General features: G+C 38.2%; 1 protein-coding gene across 1 annotated transcript; it reads left to right on the forward strand.

Moving 5' to 3' along the window:
- Positions 1-1,382: 1,382 nt before the first annotated feature.
- LOC122119963 (olfactory receptor 18-like) lies at positions 1,383-13,422 on the forward strand. Its single transcript, XM_042694009.1, is given in 3 exon segments — positions 1,383-1,432; positions 12,451-12,781; positions 12,784-13,422. Coding segments are annotated over 3 exon segments (1,020 nt in total).
- The last annotated feature ends 5,730 nt before the right edge of the window (positions 13,423-19,152 follow it).

The raw sequence follows: 19,152 nt of genomic DNA on the forward strand, positions 1-19,152 counted from the left end.
CAAATATTGTAGCTCTCTTGAGGTCTCAAGAGGATTACAGTATGGAAAAAAGTTCAGGCAAATTCATGTCAGTTAAGACAGAAATAGAAACTAACAAATTAATTTCATTCCAAGGGCATGTAAATCTTTTATTTTGTTTGATTTAAAAGTCACAAGAAGGGGACCAAGATGGCGATGGGTCAGTAGGGAAACCACAGCTCTCTCCAACCAAAAGGAGAGTTTGAATTCCAATGCTCAATTTCCCCAGGAGACCACCAACAACAAAAAGACAAACACCCAGAGAAAAACAAGTGTCAGAAAAAGACAAAAAAAAAAAAAGAAAGAAAAGGAAGAATTTCAGAACAGATAAGTGCAAAGACCCCTCCCCCAAACTTTACTGGCTGCGAGGCAACATGCCAAGCCACGGCAATCCTGGCTCGGTGTGGGCTGCTGGAGGCCCCAGAGACATAGGGGGTCATCTGCAGATCACCCATGCAGAAGACACCTGTGGTACCAGTGTAGGACCCACTGATTGTGGTGAACAGAGAAACATCCGAGCCAGGAGCCTGCACAAAGAGCCCTCCCTAACCCCTCAATCTCCTAGCAGAGGGGCTCAGAACCCTAGAACTACATGGATCACCCACAGAACACCAGAGCAGAAGCCCTGGAAGGTACTGGTGCTGATCCGGAGAGCACAGAGACAAACCTCAGCACTCAGTACCTGCACGGAAACCCCTGCCCTACCCATCGGACAGAGGCTAGCACGCAGCCCACCCAAGGCACAGCCCATCCCACTGTGCCAACCCGAACAGCATCAACAGAGGCAAAGACAGGAGGAGAAACATGCAGAGCCGCCACTGCCCAGCCAAGCCCACAAGGATCTCAACTGAACAATGACTGCAGCAGCAACCAGTGACCAACATTGCACAGAAACAACAACTAGCTCCAGGGTGAGTACCCATCAGGGACAGCTTATCCCTCCTCAAGGGAGACCAGAGCTGGTGGGAACCCCCAGATCTTGACCCAGACCCCCTACCCCAACACCTGGACCACAGGACCCACTAAAACTAGGAACTGTGAGAGTGTTCCACCAGCCCATGGAGCACATCCAGCTGGCCAGGCTAGATCAAGAGTACCCCTGGAAGGGACCTTCAACACCCAAGCCAGGAACAGCACCCATGGGTCACAACAGTGAACAGTGGAGTGTACTCCAGGCTGCATAACCCAGGTGGGATATACAGCAGCACAGGTCCAACTGGCATGCCCTAGGCTGGGAGAGTACACCCAGCATACCAGATCCTGCCAAGAGCACCTGTAGGAATAAACAGGAGCAGTCTAGGCTGCTGAGTCCTTCTAAAGGCAAGAACTGCAAGTGATCTACAGCAGACAGCCGAGAGCCCTACATGGGTCAGACCAGTAGCTGGAGGTTGGCTCCCAACAGAATTGAGACCAGGTACAGACTCTCTATGCCAACCCAGAAACAGCAACCAAGCAAAGACAGACACCTATTGACCAAAACAAAATTTCAGATTAGTCTCCAATAATATCTGAATCTCCATGAAAAAATCACAGAGAAAAATTACAAGGTTTATCAACACCCAGGATAGCAAGCTACCCTCAAAAGCCAGCAGCTACCCAGGGAAGAGCTCCAATGGAACCAAAGCAGGAATGGAAGACAAAAGCTACATCCAAGAGATGCTGGGGGCAATGACTCAAGAATTAAAGTGAGAAATAGATCAGAAATTTAAAGAACAAAGGAACAAACTATCAAAAGAGATTCAGGAGATGCCCACAAAGATAGAGGCAGTATACACCCCACTAAGAGGTGAGATTAGTACTTTGAGAACCAACATCAAATCCATAAATGAGTCAATTTCCTCCATGCAAACCACAATGGAAGCAATAGTTAACAGAGTGAATGAAATGGAATTTAGAGTATTAGATACAGAAGAGAGAATGAACCAACTGGACCAAAAAGTAACAGATATGGAAAAATCACTTAAATTATGCCAAAGAGAAATCCAAGAGCAAACAGGTAGTGCCAAGAAATTTAACCTTTGTATAATTGGAGTGGACAAAGTTGAAGAATATCAAAGCAAGGGAATGCAACACCTATTCAACAAGATTATCAATGAAAATTTCCCCCATCTTAAAAGAGAACATCTTACCTACATAACAGAAGCATATAGAACACCTAACAAGCAGGATCCCAGGAGAAACACTTCTAGGCACATTACAGTAAAAATGATAGATCTGAATAATAAGAAGACAATCTTGCATGAAGCAAAAATGAAGAAGGAGCTATACTACAATGGGGGAAAAATTAGAATAACTGAAGATCTCCCCACACAGACATTGAATACAAGAAAGGCCTGGGAAAGTACAATCAGAGCCCTGAGAACCAATAACTGCCAGTGCAGACATATATCCAGCAAAACTAGCATTCACATTCGATGGAGAAACTAAAATTTTAATAGTAAAGAAAAACTAAACAAATTCATAAACAATAAGCCAGCATTACAAAGAATATTAAGAGGGGGAACACAACCTGAAGAAAGTAACCAGGAACAGGGATCCACACCAGACTCGTATTACTAGAAGTCTAACAGTAAGCACAGGAGGAAAGGAAAGAAAACTTAGGAAAACAGGAAATGACAGTAACCACAACGCATCTCTCTATAATAACGTTAAATATTAATGGACTTAATTTACCAATCAAATGAAAAAGAACTGCAGATTGGATAAGAAAACATGACCCATCCATCTGTTGCCTTCAGGAGACCCACCTCTCAGCCAAACATACAAACAAACTCAGAGTTAAGGGTTGGAAAAAGAATCTACCAATCAAGTGCCCCAAGTAAGAAAGCAGGAGTAGCTATCCTGATATTTGACAAAATAAACTTTTCATTAAAATCAATACAAAAAGACAAGGAAGGACACTACATATTAATACAGAGAAAAATCCAAGAGGAGGATATTATCATTATCAACTTATTCTCCCCAAACATTGGAGCACCCAAATATGTTAAGCAAATACTCTCAAACTTACAGAATAAAATAGATCCAAATATGATACTACTAGGAGAGTTTAATACCCGACTCTCACCAACCAGAGGATTGGCAAAGAAGCTACTAAAATATGTGAGGCCATACTTCAAGCAGAACTAACTGATATCTACCAAGTATTTCACCCTAAAATGACACAGTACACATTCTCAGTAGTTCATGACTTTCTCCAAAATAGACCATATCATAGTTCATGCAAGAAACTTAAGCAAATACAAGGGGATTGATATAATCTCCAGTATCCTATCTGACCACAGTGGAATCAAGCTAGTTCTCAATAGCAAAGCATACCGCAGAAATTACTCAAATACATGAAAATTGAACATCACACTTCTAAGCAACATCTGGGTAACAGAAGAAATTAAAAAAGAAATTAAGAAGTTCCTACAATTCAATGAAAATGAATACATATCACAAAGAAACTTGTGGGACACAGAAAAATCAGTCCTGAGGGGCAAATTTATCACCCTTAGTGCCCATGTCAAGAAAATGGAGACAGACCAAGTTAATAATCTCATGTTGCAATTAAAACAGCTAGAAAAACATGAAAAAATGGAACCTAAAGTCCTAAAGTTACTAGACGGAGCCAGATAATCAAATTAAGAGAGGAAATTAATGAGATAGAGAATAGGAAAATTATAAATAAAATTAATAAAACAAAAAGATTGTTCTTTGAAAAAATAAATAAAATTGATGACCTTTGGCAAGATTAATTAAGAAAAGAAGAGAGGAAACCCAAATTAACAAAATCAGGGATGCTATGGGAAAATCATAACAAATACCCGAAACATCCAAACAATTATAAAGAACTATTCTCAAAACTTATACTCTCTAAAGAAAGAAAACCTAGCAGAAATGGATGCCTTTTTAGAGAAATACAAGTTGCCCAAAGGGAGCAAACTAGAAATAAATCAATTAAATAAACCAATGTCTTACAACGAGATACAGGAAATAATCAGAATTCTTCCAACAAGGAAAAGCCCAGAACCAGATGGATTCACAACGGAATTCTATAAGACCTTTAAAGAAGAACTAATACCCATACTTTTCAAGCTCTTCAGAGCAGTAGAAAAAGAGGGAGCTATCCCAAACTCATTCTACGATGCCAATATCACACTCATCTCCAAACCAGGCAAAGAACCAACAAAAAAAGAGAACTATAGACCCATCTTCTTGAGAAACACAGATGCAAAGATCCTTAACAAAATTCTAGCTAACCGAATTCAGAAACACATAAAAAAATCATACACAACCACCAGGTAGGCTTCATTCCAGAGATGCAGGAATGTTTAACATAAGTAAATCAATAAATGTAATCCAACACATCAACAGATCCAAGGTCAAGAACCACATGATTATCTCCATTGATGTAGATTTGCCCCATGAAAATTACAATATGTTTATGCCTTTAACTAAGCATCACTATCCCAATACTGTGAAATCTGGCAAATTATGTAATCACTTAATCACAATAAAGAATTTGAAAAAATATCACAAGAAATCTCAGTAAGGAATACTTATTTCTAGAAGAGACAAAAATCTAGGTATCATTTGTTTATAATAAATGTCTCTAGAGGAATCTCTGGAGATATAGAGAATTATTTGTCATCCTCCTAAATATAATAAAGAGGAAATTTATTTTGAATTTTTGTTGGAAAGGTGATATACAGAGGGGATACAGTTAAATAAGTCAGGTATTGAGTGCATTTATTTTTTGAACAGTGTCATTTCTTTGCTCATTTTTCCCTGTTTTTGTCCCCTCCTGACCCCTTCTACCACAGTTGTTTAGTTTATTTACAATATGCTATCTAGTAAGTAGCACTGTTGAATAAGTTCACCCTTTGTCCCACTATTGCTGTGTCTTCCCGTCTACTCCCCAAATCACATAAACTTACATAAAAGTCCAAAGGTACAAAAAACAAAAACAGCAACAGAAGACAGAAAAACAGAGGAAAGAAGACCACAAAAAGTAAAAAGCCTCTTTTTCCATTTCTTGAAACTCATCTCATTAGGTATAATTTTGTATGATCATATATACTATTAATCCCTTGTGATTTTCTGCTAAGACTATTCTCCTTTGGTCTCACTGTATGAATGTTTAGTGTTCTGTTTAATTCATCATATCTAAATTTAATTCTGTTTTACTAACCATTGTGTTTACTTGTAGATTTACTGGCACATTCTGATTACTACAAGTAAGGGAAAGCATGCAACCTCTGCTTCTTTGGATCTGGCTTAATTTGCTTAATATAATTTTTTTCCACGCCTTTTCATTTCCTTACAAATGAGGCCAATGTCATTATTTCTCATGGAAGCATAGAATTCCATTGTGTATATATACCACATTTTCTTGATCCATCCCTCCACTGTGGGGAATCTGGGCTGATTCTGTATCTTGGTTATGGTAAGCAATGCTGAAATTAACATGATTGTGCTGGTAGCTTTAGTGTGGTATTCTTTGTGGGCTATTGAATAAATGCCTAGGAGTGGGTTTCCTGGATCATAGGGAGCTCTATGTTTAGTCTTTTGAGGACTCTCCATAGTGCTTTCCAAAGAGGTTGAACAAGTTTCCATTCCTACCAACAGTGTAGTAGCATTTCCTTTTAGGCACATCCTCACCAGCATTGGTTATTGTTAGTTTTCTTGATAATAGACATTCTACTGGGGTGAGGTAGAATCTCAATGTTGTTTGATTTGCATATTTTTGGCCAAGGACGTAGAATATCTTTTCATGTGTCCATTGGCCATTCTTATTTCTTCTGCTGCTAAGATACTTTTAAGTCTACACCATTTAACCATTGGGCTGATGTTTCTTTGAGGATTTCTTTGTTGGGGACATAATTTATTGACTCTGTATGAGGCCCATGTTTGATGTATAGCTAGTAAAAGTATTCTCCCATTCTGTGTAATTACTTTTTTAATTATTTTTCTTATTGTGAAAATACCATACAGAGGGGTTACAATAACATGGGGAAGGTAATGAGTAAATTTTTTATCAAGCATTGTTGCCTCCTCCTTTGTTTCCCCTTCCCATCCTTTCCCATCTCCCCCCCTCTAACTCCACCCCCATCCCCACCAAAGTTTTAAAGTTCGTTTTTCGACATAACATCTTGTATATCTCATTGTTGCAATGGGTCCACGTGTATCCTTATTTAAACAATTTGTTTTTTCCCTTCACCTCCACAAATTATAAGAACATCATATACAGTGAAAACAGGGGTTATACCATCGGGGAGGAACATACAAACCAACAAAAAAATCACCTTATAAATATGTTAGGAACAATAGCAGGACTTGATTTCTGATCTTAGGGTTCACTTCACCTAACATCAACTTAGCTGACCGTTTCTGCTTGTCTCAGACATACACTAGTTATTGCAAATAAGGGAAAACATGGGACCTATGGCTCTTTGGGCCTGGCTTACTGCACTTAATATAATTTTTTCCAAGTCTTTCCATTTCCTAACAAATGAGGCAATGCTATTCTTTTTGATGGAGGCATAGAATTCCATTGTGTATATCTACCACATTTTCTTGATCCATTTATCTAGTGAGGGGCATCTGGGTTGGTTCCATATCTTAGCTATGGTAAATAAAGCTGCAATAAACATAGTCGTGCTGGTAGCTTTTGTGTGGTCTTGTTTGTGAACATTTGGGTAAATGCCCAAAAGTGGGGTTGCTGGGTCATAGAGGAGCTCTATGTGGAGTCTTTTGAGGAACCTCCATACTGCTTTCCAAAGTGGTTGAACAAGTTTACACTCCCACCAACAATGCAGTATGGTTCCCTTCTCTCCATATAACCTCCATCATTTGTTGTTATTAGAGCTATTGATTATAGCCATTCTGACTGTTGTGAAATAGTATCTCAGTGTAGTTTTGCTTTGCATTTCTTTTATGGCTAGAGAGGTTGAGCATTTCCTCATATATCTATTGGCCATTCTTATTTCCTCTTCAGAGAAGTTTCTCTATAATACTTTAGCCCACTTATTTACCAGGCAGTTGTTTCTTTGAGGATTTGTTGTTGGGGGATTTAATATTTTGAGTTCCAGGTATATTTTAGATATGAGACCCTTGTCCATTGTATGGCTAGTGAAGATGTTCTCCCAATCTGCAGGCTTTCTATTGACCTCCCTAGCTATGTCTTTTGCCAAGCAGAAGCTCTGCAGTTTCATGCAATCCCATTTGTCCAACCTTTCTTGGATTTGTTGTGTTTCCGGGTCTCTATTAAGAGTTCCTTCAGATCTCAACCAAGAGTTAGGCTTTTGGGTGTGATCCACCAGTGCCTGAAAAAAAAAAAAAAATATATATATATATAATCATTTTGATAATGTTAAAGCTACTATGGAAACATATTTAATTTGTACACCACTTAATGTCATTTAAGTTAATGATGATTGGCTATATTGTTATATAAGATTATATTACAAGTCATATCCATCTGAAATTATTAAAATATGAGCTATTTTGCCCACACAGCAATGAAATCTGCTGTCATTGCCTTTCTCACAAGAAAGTACTATCTTGCCAGGTGCCAGAGGCTCATGCTTGTAATCCTAGTTATTCAGAAGGCTAAGATCTGAGATTTCTAGTTGAAAGATAGTCTGGGCACAAAAGCCATCAAGACTCTCATCTCCAATTAATCACCAAAAATGCTGGATGAGGGGCTGTGGCTTAAATGGTAGAGCACCAGCATTGAACAAAAAAAAAAAATCAGGGACAATGCCCGGATCCAGAGTTCAAGCCCCAAGACCAGCACCCAAAAAAAAGACAGTACTGTCATTAAACACTGCTTGCCTGATTATATTCATTATATTCATCATTTATATGTATGCATATAAATGAAATTGATGGGTTATTTTTTTATCTATTTGTTTCAGGAAAAGCCATCTATTTTTTCCAGAGTCACTTTCCCATTATACAGCCTATTACATGAAGATACATAAATTCTCTCAAATTGATTGTTTTCAGTTTTAACAGACATAAAACCTGCCATTGGATAGAAGTTGGTGTCCCTTGGGGCTTCTGGTTTGCATTCTTGACTAATGGAGAATCTTTACATATGCTCTTTTATAACTTACATATTTTCTAGGGATAATAATCTTGCACATTTTGCCTATTTTGTCATTCTATGGCTTGTCCTTCAGTCACAGGCTATGAAAGAATGTCTATATTGTCTATATATGTTTTGCAAATATTTTTCCCATCTTTGCACTTTAAAGTGTGAAATTTATTGTTTTTACCTATACTTATACCTCAGTTCAAGAGATCTCTTGAAGTTATCCTGTCTACTGGCATTTTAGGTCCTATGAAAAGCCTGTGCTCCACCAAGCATCTCTTCTATGCCCCATTTTATTCTCTCTTTTAATGATTATTATTGGTTTATTCAGTCATTGTAACTATTTTAGGTTGTACCTACATGTGGATGGGACATTTGCTTTTCTACACCTGTCCCATGTCTCTTAGTTGAATGGCATAAAGCTTACTTCACGTTCCTTTTCTTTGTTATGGCTGAGTCATTTTCTACTGTCTGTGTGCTCTGTTGTTTTAATTTTGCACTTTATGATAAAGAAGTTGATAAGTTGATTGATTCCTATGTTTTGTGACTAATGCTGACATAAAGATAGGGAAGCTCATATATCTATGTCATATTCTTTCTATAAAAAAGTGTCAGTGCCAAATTGTTACACACAGAAATTTTGACTTATTTGTCCAACTATTTTTGTGAAGTGAGGTCTCATTACATTGAATCATACATTTGATTGGGTGAGGAGATGGAAGAATTGGGAGTTTTGGAAATGAGTGCAAATTTAAAGTTTGGAAAGTTGAATAAATTCTGGGGATCATGGGCAATGATATTTATGTCATCTATACTTCAGAACTGTGCACATAAGAAGTATGAAATTGCTTATATGTATTTTCCCAAAATACCCAGTGTTCAGTGGTAATGTTCAATCTGCATTTGTGAACATGAAGTGGATAACTTGCAGACATGGATAGAATAGACAGAGACAGAGTCAAGAAATGATAGAAGGAGGGACATTCCTTGAGATGATGCATTGTACTCAGAAATAGACAAATTGAATTGAAATCCCTGTATATAACTACTGGAAGATAACTTTTTAAGCACCGATGAGAATTTTAAATATGTGAAGCAAATCAAGTAATGGCTCCAGAGCCTTCTGCCACAGAGGAAGAGACTTGAAAACTTTAGAGGACACTCACATCATCTTTTCCTTTCCTTAGTAATTCTCAGAAGTCATAAGAGACTGGGATGATAATGGACCAATCAAGCTAATTATGAGCTCTGGGTGTTAATCTTGTAAACTCCTCTAATAGTCGTCAATAACCAAATTATGTTCCCAGTCTTCTGGTTGGGTAATGCACTCCACTCATGTTTGTGCTCTCCCTGTGCTTTTCTTCCACCAGGAAGATCTTCTCTGACACTGCTACTAAGTATATCAGAGACAGAGACAGAGAAGGAGAGAGAAGACTGCTTTCCATCAGAGGCCTTGGCCATGTCACAGCAATGAAGAAACCTCACCCAGTAAGTACTGGGGATGGGGGACCATGGACAGATGGAGGACCCAGCAGGAGCAGTGTTTTCTCATCATGGGAATAACAAGACAAGTTGCGTAGCGATATAGGAAGCTTTCAGTTAGGAAGACTGTGATTGTGTGTTTGTGGTTGTGGTGAGGGTATGAGAAATCTTGTTCAGATGGAAGCTTTTCTTGCCCAAGTCTTCAGTTTCCAATAGACCAATTCAGGCATGTTGGAAAGATGGAGACACTCACTCCAAGCGTATTTTTTTTTGTCGGTTGTAGGGCTTGAACTCTGGGCCTGGGCATGGTCCCTGAGCTCTTCAGCTGAAGGCAAGTTTTCTACCACTTGAGCCACAGCACCACTTCTGGCTTTTTCTGCTTATATGGTGTTGAAGAATCAAACCCAGGGCCTCATGCATGCAAGGCAAGCACTGTACCACTGAGCCACCTTCCCCACTGCCTAATGACTCCATGCTCATTTTAACTAGCAGCCAAGTAAAGATGAAGAAAAAATAATGTACTCCTGTGTGTGCTGTGAAAGAAAAACAATGTGGGCCTTGATAATTAGAGGAAGGCTATGGGAATGTGTGAGTAAACTGCTTAAAACACAGAGCTCACAGCATGATCTTGAGCACCAGATTGTTTGAGTTCGAAGCTCACTTTTGCCATATACCCAACTCTTCAATCTTGGAACACTTAACCACTGGGCATCATGACTTGAGAGGAGTGAGGCCACCTGTGTTATAGAAGTGCTTTGAGTGCAATCATGTATTGTTGCAAGATGGTGTGTTCCAGAGTTTTTACTGGATGATTGTTAGCTCTTAATATTATTCATTCATACAGGAAGATTGTATATTGTCATTTCTTACCTGGAAAGTATGTTTTATGGAGTAAGTTACTCTCTCAGTGACTTTCACTGTTTAAATTTAAAGCTGACAATCCTTCCCCACTCAGCTAGTCTGCCTCACTTTCTACCTGCCCTTGGAAGAATAAGTGAGTACTTACTCAATCTCTTCCCTGAGAGGGACATGGACAAGAGTGGTTCTAACTTACTGCATTTATGTGACAGGATTGACTTCACTCATTGTTTATTGGATTGAGTTAGTATTTCTAAATAATTACAGTCTATCATTAAATGCATGTATAATAAATAATTGATCACGTTTGAAAAAAAACCCAGAAACTAAAAATAAAGCACAGCACTCAGCACCTGTGATTTAGGAAGCCTTGAATAGCCCTTCATGATGGAATTTACTGGGTTATGTTTCCTCTTTCTAGGCCATGCTACAATTCTTAAAATTTACTTGTCTGAGCTAGACACCAGTGGCTCAGACTTGTATCCTTGCTACTCAGAGGGCTGACATTATGAGGATTGGGATTAAAACTCAGCCTGGGAATGGAAGTCCATGAGACTCTTATCTTCAAAGAACCACCAAAAAGCCAGAAGTGGAACAACTATACAGGTGGTACAGTGTTAGCCTGGAGTAAAAGAATCTGCCCAGGCTCCGAGTTCAAGCCCTCAATACCAGCACACATGCACACACACACACACACACACACACACACAAACACACACACACACACACACACACACACACAGAGTTCTTGTCTGTAAAGTAGATTTGGAATTTGTCAGAATATTTACATTATTTCTGATTATTCATTTCAGCCATTTTTTTCTCTAACTAATACAAAGGTCTAGCTGACAAAATAAGGAACCTCTCAATTGCTGGTAACTGTAAAGAGAATTGTAGTTGATGTGTCAATGAAGAATGACAGGAATCAGAACCTACTAAACAGGCACAAGAATGTTGACACTCAAAATGCATTTTAGAGCCAGGTACTGATGACTCATACCTATAATCCTAGCTGCTCAGGAGTTTGAGATCCAAAGGATGATGGTTCAAAGTCAGCCCTAACAGGAAAGTCTATGAGATTCCATCTCCAAAATAAACCAAAGACAGGCTGAAGGGAAGGCTCAAGAGGTTAAATGCCAGCTAAGCAATCACTGAGCAAAGGACCATGAGTTTGTCACCCATGACAATGAAAATCAAAAGTATGTTTGGTGATACTCTTTATGGCTAAAGTTCTCTAGGTTAAATAATTTTTACATTAATAAAAACATGAAGATTATTAGTGGTTTGTAATGAATAGCCCATTATAGAATACAGACTGAAATGGAGAAGAGAAAAGAGCTGGTTGTACCTGATGATAATTAGTAAGATTTAGTTTTTTCATACAAATTAGTCCCAACAAAACAGACAAAACTAATTCTTGCCTATTTTTTGTGCAATATTAGGGCTAGAACTCAGGACTCTCCCTTACACTTTTAGCATACGGTTAGCTCTCTACAACTTGAGCTAAACCTCGACTTCAGGGTTTTTTTTTTTGGTTGGTTCATTGGAAATAAGTCTCAGAGACTTTCCAGCCCAGACTGATTTAGAACCTTGATCCTCAGATCTCAACCTTCTGCATACTAGGATTACTGGTATGAGCCAACCAGCATATAGAAAATTGAACATTGGGCTGGGAAGGTGGCTCGGTGGTAGAGTGCTTGCCTTGCATGCATGAGGCCCTGAGTTCGATTCCCCAGTACCAAATAAGCAAAAAGAAAAAAAGCCGAAAGTGGCGCTGTGGCTCAAGGGGTAGAGCACTAGCCTTGAGCTGAAGAGCTGAGGTACAGCCCTAGGCCCAGAGTTCAGGCCCCATGACCGGAACCCCCCCCCCCCAAAAAAAAAGAAAATTGAAACATTTTTGTACAAGCAATTAAAGATAATTTTTTTTACAAACAAAGCCCAAAATTATAGAGACCTGCTCCATGCTATTTTATTTGTTTTTTTCAAACTTTTGTTCTCCATTTAAACAGTTGTCCAAGCCATAGAGAAACACAAATCCTAACATGTGTCACTAAATTCCATCTCCTGGATCTTTCGGAGGACCCAGACCTACAGCCCATCCTTTTTGGTCTGTTCCCTTTCCTGTACCTGGTCTCCATGCTTGGAAATCTGCTCATCATCCTGGCTATCACCTCTGACCCCAACCTCCACACCCCCATATACTTCTTCCTCTCCATCATCTCCTTGGCTGACATTGGCTTCACCTCCACCACCATCCTCAAGATGCTGGTGAACATCCAGACTCACCACAGAGCCATCTCTTGCACAGGCTGCCTCAGACAGTTGTCCTTTTTTTTTTTTTTTTTGCCATTTTTGCATGCATGGGTGACATGCTTCTGACTATTATGGCTTATGACCGGTATGTGGCCATTTGTCTCCCCCTGAAATACACAGTCATCATGAATCCCCATGTCTGTGCATTCTTAGTTTCAGTATCTTTTGTGGTTAGCCTTCAGGACTCACAGTTGCACCTTTTCATTTTCTTCAAGTTCCCTTCCTTCAAGGACTTTGACATTGCAAGTTTCTTCCATAACCCTGCTCAGCTCCTCAGTTTGTGTTGTTCTGACACATTAACTCATGATGTTGTCATGTATTTCACCAGCACTGTATTTGCCTTTTTTCCTATCTTGGGGATCATCTGGTCTTACTATGAAATTGTCTCTTCTATTCTGCAAATGTCAATCCCAGCTGGGTGGCACAAAGCCTTCTCTACTTGTGGTTCTCACCTATCAGTGGTTTGCTTATTTTATGGAACTGGGATGGGGGTGTACCTTTTCTCAGATGTTGCATCTTTCCCCAGAGAGAGCACAGTAGCCTCAGTGATGTGCACAGTGGTCACTCCTCTCCGAAACCCCTTCATCTACAGCCTGAGAAACAAGGACATTCAAAGTACCCTGTGGAGTCTCTACAGAAGAAAAACATTTCCATCTTCTTCCATTTGAATAGAGATGGGAAAAGTCAACAACATTAGACATCTAGATTTTAAATTTTACTCATTCCTCATATTATGTAGTTTGGTGTCCTTAATTACTGACCCTCATGGCTTTTTGTTTGTTTGTTTCTTTGTTTGTTCACATGTTTGTTTTTCCCAGCAGTGGGGCTTGAACTCAGAGCGTCACTGCTCTCCCTTAGCTTCGTCACTCAAGGTTGACACTCTACCATTCAAGCCACATTTCCATTTCTGACTTTATGCTTGTTAATTGGAGATAAGAGTCTCACAGAATGTTTGTTCAAGCTGGCTTTGAGCCACAATCCTTAGTTCTCAGCCTCCTTGTTTTTTTTTATTTCCATCCATATTAGTTCTATATTTATTGTAAAGGTCAGGATTTCCTTGTTCTCAAAACCCTGGAGATGATCCTACACTTTTCATCTGTTCTTTCTCTCCCAAACCTGTACATTGTTTCAACATTGGGGTTATTGAGAGTACTAACAAAATTAAAGTGTGGTTGTAACCTGATATGTTGATTTTATTTTCTTCGTAGCTAATCTTAGTAGGGAAGTTTTTGAGTCATATGATACTTCTATGCTCTGGTTTTTATTTATTTTTTTGAGATACCAACTTATCGTTCTCCGCACTTCTTATAGTTACTCAACATCCCCATTAACACCATCTAATGGGCCTTTTCCCCCAAACTTTCTCATCAGGAAATATATTTCTGACCAATGCCATTTAAGGTGAGATTAGTGTTTGGTGATTTAAGTTTCCCTAGTAATTTGTGATTCTGAACTTTTTTGAATACACCTGTTTGTTGTTCATAGGCATCGTGTGTGTATTTGTGTGTGTGTGTGTGTGAGTGTGTGCGCGCCAATGTGTCAGTACTGGGGCTTAAACTCAGGGCCTGGGTACTGCCCTTTAACTTCTCTGTCCAAGCTGGTACTTTATCACTTGAGCTACAGCACCACTTCCAACTTTTTTTGCTGGTTAATTGGAGATCAGGATCTCTCAAGCTGGAGATCAAGATCTCTCAATCTGCCTTTGAAAGAATGGCCATCATCAAGAATACAAACAGCAACAGATACTGGCATGAATGTGAAGAATAAAGAACCCTAATACACTATTGGCAGAAATGTAAACTGGTGCAATCACTCTGGAAAGCAATTGAAAATTCAGAAAAAACTAAACTATGATCCAGCAATAATACCACTCTTGGGCATTTATCCAAAAGATTACAATACAAAAGATTACAGTTAAAACACTTGTACAACCATGTTCATGGCTGCACTATTCATGATAGCTAAAGCATGGAATCAGACTAGATGTCCCTCAATGGATGAATGGAGCAAGAAGATGTGGTATAAAGACACAGAAAATTTTACCCATCTATTAGGAAAAATGATAACTTCATTTTGAAAAGACATAGATAGACCTGGATAAAAGTATGTTAAATGAAAGAAGTCAGACCCAGAGAGCCAAAGGATACCCGTTCTTTCTCATATGTGGAGGCTAGATCTAAGTTATAATTATGTAATTAAAAACAAGTAGGGTCATAAGCAAGTGTATGCAAATATATGTACCAAAGGATGGTATTTGACAAGGAGCATTTGAGTGGTCTAATTCATTAAAAAATTAATTTACAGTCCAATGAAATAATAGCAGGACAATGGTACCTGAGAGATGTGAAAAGGGGTGAGGTCAAGAGGAGAAAGGTAGAGGACTGAAGAGAGGAAAGTTGCAAGAATGCAGTCAAGATATTTAAGTCATATCCAATGAAACCAGAAAAAACTGAAAAGAGAAGCTGAGCTGAGAGGGATGGAGGAAAATGATGAAAGGGGTGACACCAATCAAGAGGCATTGTCCTTATAAACTGACATGCTGACTGGTAGCCTCTTTGTACAACTACTTAAATATCATAAAACTATAACTTTAAAAATAATGAGGTATGAGAAAGTAGGAAACTTCCTGGAAAGAGATATTATGCAAAGAGAAGGACATGACAGATACGCCTAGGACTTTCTGAGTATTCCAACCAACAGCTTGGGAATACACGTATTTCTCAGAAGCATTCTCCATAATAGAACACGTTCTAGAACAACAACAAAAAAGAACACTTAAGAAATACAAGGGGAAACCGGGCATCAATAGCTCACACCTTTAATCCTAGCTACTCAGGAGACTGAGATCTGAGGATCACAGTTCAAAGCCAGCCCAGACAGGAAAGTTTGTGAGACTTTTATCTCCAATTAACCACCAGAAAACTGGAAGTGGTGCTGTGGCTCAAGTGGTAGAGCATTAGCCTTGAGCTGAATAGTGCAGGGACAGCGCCCAAGTCCAGAGGTCAAGCCCACGACCAAGCAAAAAACAAAAACAAAAATGAAAATAAGAAATACAAGGGGTTTGGGGCATGGCTTAGTTGATAGAGTGCTAGTCGTTGAGTAAAATGATCAGGTACTGACTCAGATCTAAAATAAAGAAAAGAATTTTTCACTGTATTTGATGTTGGTATAATTTGTAGATGGGAAGGGAAAAAACAAATTGTTTAAATAGGGATACAGGTGGACCCATTGCAACAATGAGATGTACAAGACGTTATGTTGAAAAACCAACTTTACAACTTTGGCGTGGCGGCGGGGAGCAGTGTTGTGGGGAGATGGGAAGGGATGGGAAGGGAAAACAAAGGAGGAGGCAACAATGCTTGATAAGAAATTTACTCATTACCTTGCCCATGTAATTGTTACCCCTCTGTATGGTATTTTCATAATAAAAAAAAAAGAGCTACAAAATTTGAGAAATTATTAACCATGATCTATACAAATGCATGGAGATGGAAAAATATGCTTTTTTTATTTTCTTATTTTGCATTCATTTTACAAAGTAATGGGTTTAATTATGCCATTCATATACATGCACATTATGCATTGGAAAATTATTTGATTGTGTATATTTGTTGCCTTATTTTATTTTCAGTAGTTGTACAAAAGGGTTTCTATTCACCATGTGAGATTATAAGGACAATTTATCTTTGTCAATGTCGTCCCTTCCCTCAATCTCCCTCATCTTTCCCAACGCCACCCATATGGTAAAGTCACCAGGTAATTAGGCATTTTAAACATATTTACTACCCCATTACTCACTTTTAATATCTCTCTATTCACCGTTTCATCTTCAAAAAGTAGTCTGCTTTCTAAGTTTACATGTTTTTAAATGTGACTTCCCAGATAAGAGAACATACATCATCTTTGCCTTTTTTAATTATTTGACTTAACATGATGATCTCTGGATGCATCTATTTTCATCCAAATGATTCTTTTCTTGGCTGAATAAGTCTCCATATTGTGTGTGTGTGTGTGTGTGTGTGTATGTGTGTGTGTGTGTGTGTGTGTGTGTGTGTGCACATATATAATTTTACAGTTTAGTTTCTTTATTCAGTTACCTCTTAATGAGTATATGTGCTGATTCTATACAATGGATCCTGTGAATAATCCCAGGATGTGTGGGCATACATGTATCATAATACCCTTCACTACAATGACAATGCAAATCAAAACTACATGGAGATTATATATCACCCCAGTCAGAATGGCTACCATTAAAGTAACACACACACATACACACACATACACACACACATACACACACACACACACACACACACACACACACACACACACACACACACCAGTCAATGTTGTCAAGGATGCAGTGGAAAGAAAACACTTACATACAAAATTGTTGTGAATGCAAATTAGTTCAGCCAGTATAGAAATTAATGAGGAATATTCTTCTTTAGAAAAAAAACAGAAACAAAAACAACAACTTTGAATCAGATGCCCATGACTCACACCTGCAATTCTAGCTACTCAGCAGGCTCAGATCTAAAGATTTCAGCTTAAAGTCAGCCAGGGTAGGAAAGTATACGAAACTCTTCTCTTTATTTAACCAGAAAAAAGCTGGAAGCCTGAAGAAGCTAGATCTAAAATACACTGAGACATGATAAAAATTTTCAGGACTCTGGGCATTCATACACCAATAGACAAAAGGAGGACACTCTTAGGGGAGGATCACCAATGCACAATGCCTAATTGAAATGATCTCTATAAAATGAAAGCAAGAGGTTTTTCTTTTGTTATTGTTTTATTTTATCTTGTTTGTTCACTTCTCTGGGTGGGCAAGAGAGGAGTTTAAGAAATGGAGTGACAAAGGGTGAACAAATGCAGCAGTGGTAATCACTAGACACTGTTTTAAATGAACTATGCAACTTATGGTTGGGTAACAGAGGAAAAAACTGGGAGAGAGAGTAAGGGGAGGAGTGACATTGTCCAAAAAGAAATGTACTGTTTACCTGAGTTATGTAACCATAACCATACATTACTTTTATAATAACAATAAAAAATTAAAATAATAGCTGGAAGTGGAGTTGTGGCCTAAGTGGTAGAGTACTAACCTTCAGCAAAAAAGCTCATGAACAATACCCAGGTCCAGGGTTCAGGACTTAGCACCAGCACACACACACAGAAACACACACACAGAGCTTTAAACTATCACTGTATTATGATAGAGAATTCCTTGGTGTATACTCAAAAGATTCATGCATACCTCTGTTTATTGTGACACTGTTAGCAATAATTAACTCATGGAATCAATCCAGATGTCTACCAAAAGATGAATGGATAGATGAATGGATAAAAATGCAATAGCTATACACAGTGGAGTATTACTCAGTCTTATAGAAAACTAGCATTATATCATTTCTAGAGAAAATAGATTTAACTATAGACCACTAGGTTAAATGAAATAATTCAGGTTCAGAAAAATAAATATCATATGTCTTCCCTCCTATGGACGAAATCTAGATTTATAGAAAAATGGAGCTCATTATTTTTACAGTGAATAAAAAAAAGAATTGCTTCTTTCCTCCATAGCATTTAGGATGACAAATAATTTTCTCTTATTTTTTAGAAATAATTAGTCCTCAATGAGATTTCTTTGTGATTTAAAAATTTAAAAATATATAAATTCCCTTTGGACACAATAAATCTATTAATTCCTATTATTTCCTAAACTGACATTAATTTGGCTAAATTTTTCCATACTCCAATGCTCTTGGTACCCAAAGAGAACTGAAGTATTTGGAGAATGGAAAACACCTGAACAATTTATTTAATGAGAAATTCTGATAATGCTACCATTAACACACTAGAAACAGTAAACAAGTCCCTGTTGACTATACCTTGGAATTGTCTAATTTAAGGTTCCTTTGAAACCCCAGCAGAATTTCTGAGGACAGATTTCACGAAAACAAAGTTTCAGTTACTCTTATCAGAGAAATCAGGGATATCTTGATGAAAAAATCAAGTGGATAAAAGAGAAAAGCAAAAAATGTGAGGTCTTGATTTTAGTTCTGAAACAGTAAGAATGGGAATGAATTAAGTTTATGTAGTATTTGAACATGAAGTCTCTTTCTTGAGGAAAAAAAAAAAGAGTTCCAATTTCACAAAATCTATTCTTTTCCCCTCAGCTTTTAATTTTGTTTTCTTCCTCATGCTCTGGAATCTAGATGGGCTTTCCCCATGAGGTATGTTCTGCAGAGTTTTCAACTCTTATTCACTCTGTCTTATACATTGTCATCTTCATTTGTATTTCTTATCATCAATGATCTGTTTATTAATTATACTCATTGCAATTTCCTTGATCTTGTTAACACAGCACCCGGCTATGAGTTCAAGTACCAGGA

The sequence above is a fragment of the Dipodomys spectabilis genome, unplaced genomic scaffold, assembly GCF_019054845.1.
Source record: "Dipodomys spectabilis isolate Male_0828 unplaced genomic scaffold, ASM1905484v1 ptg000173l, whole genome shotgun sequence".
In the NCBI taxonomy this organism is placed as follows: Eukaryota; Metazoa; Chordata; class Mammalia; order Rodentia; family Heteromyidae; genus Dipodomys; species Dipodomys spectabilis.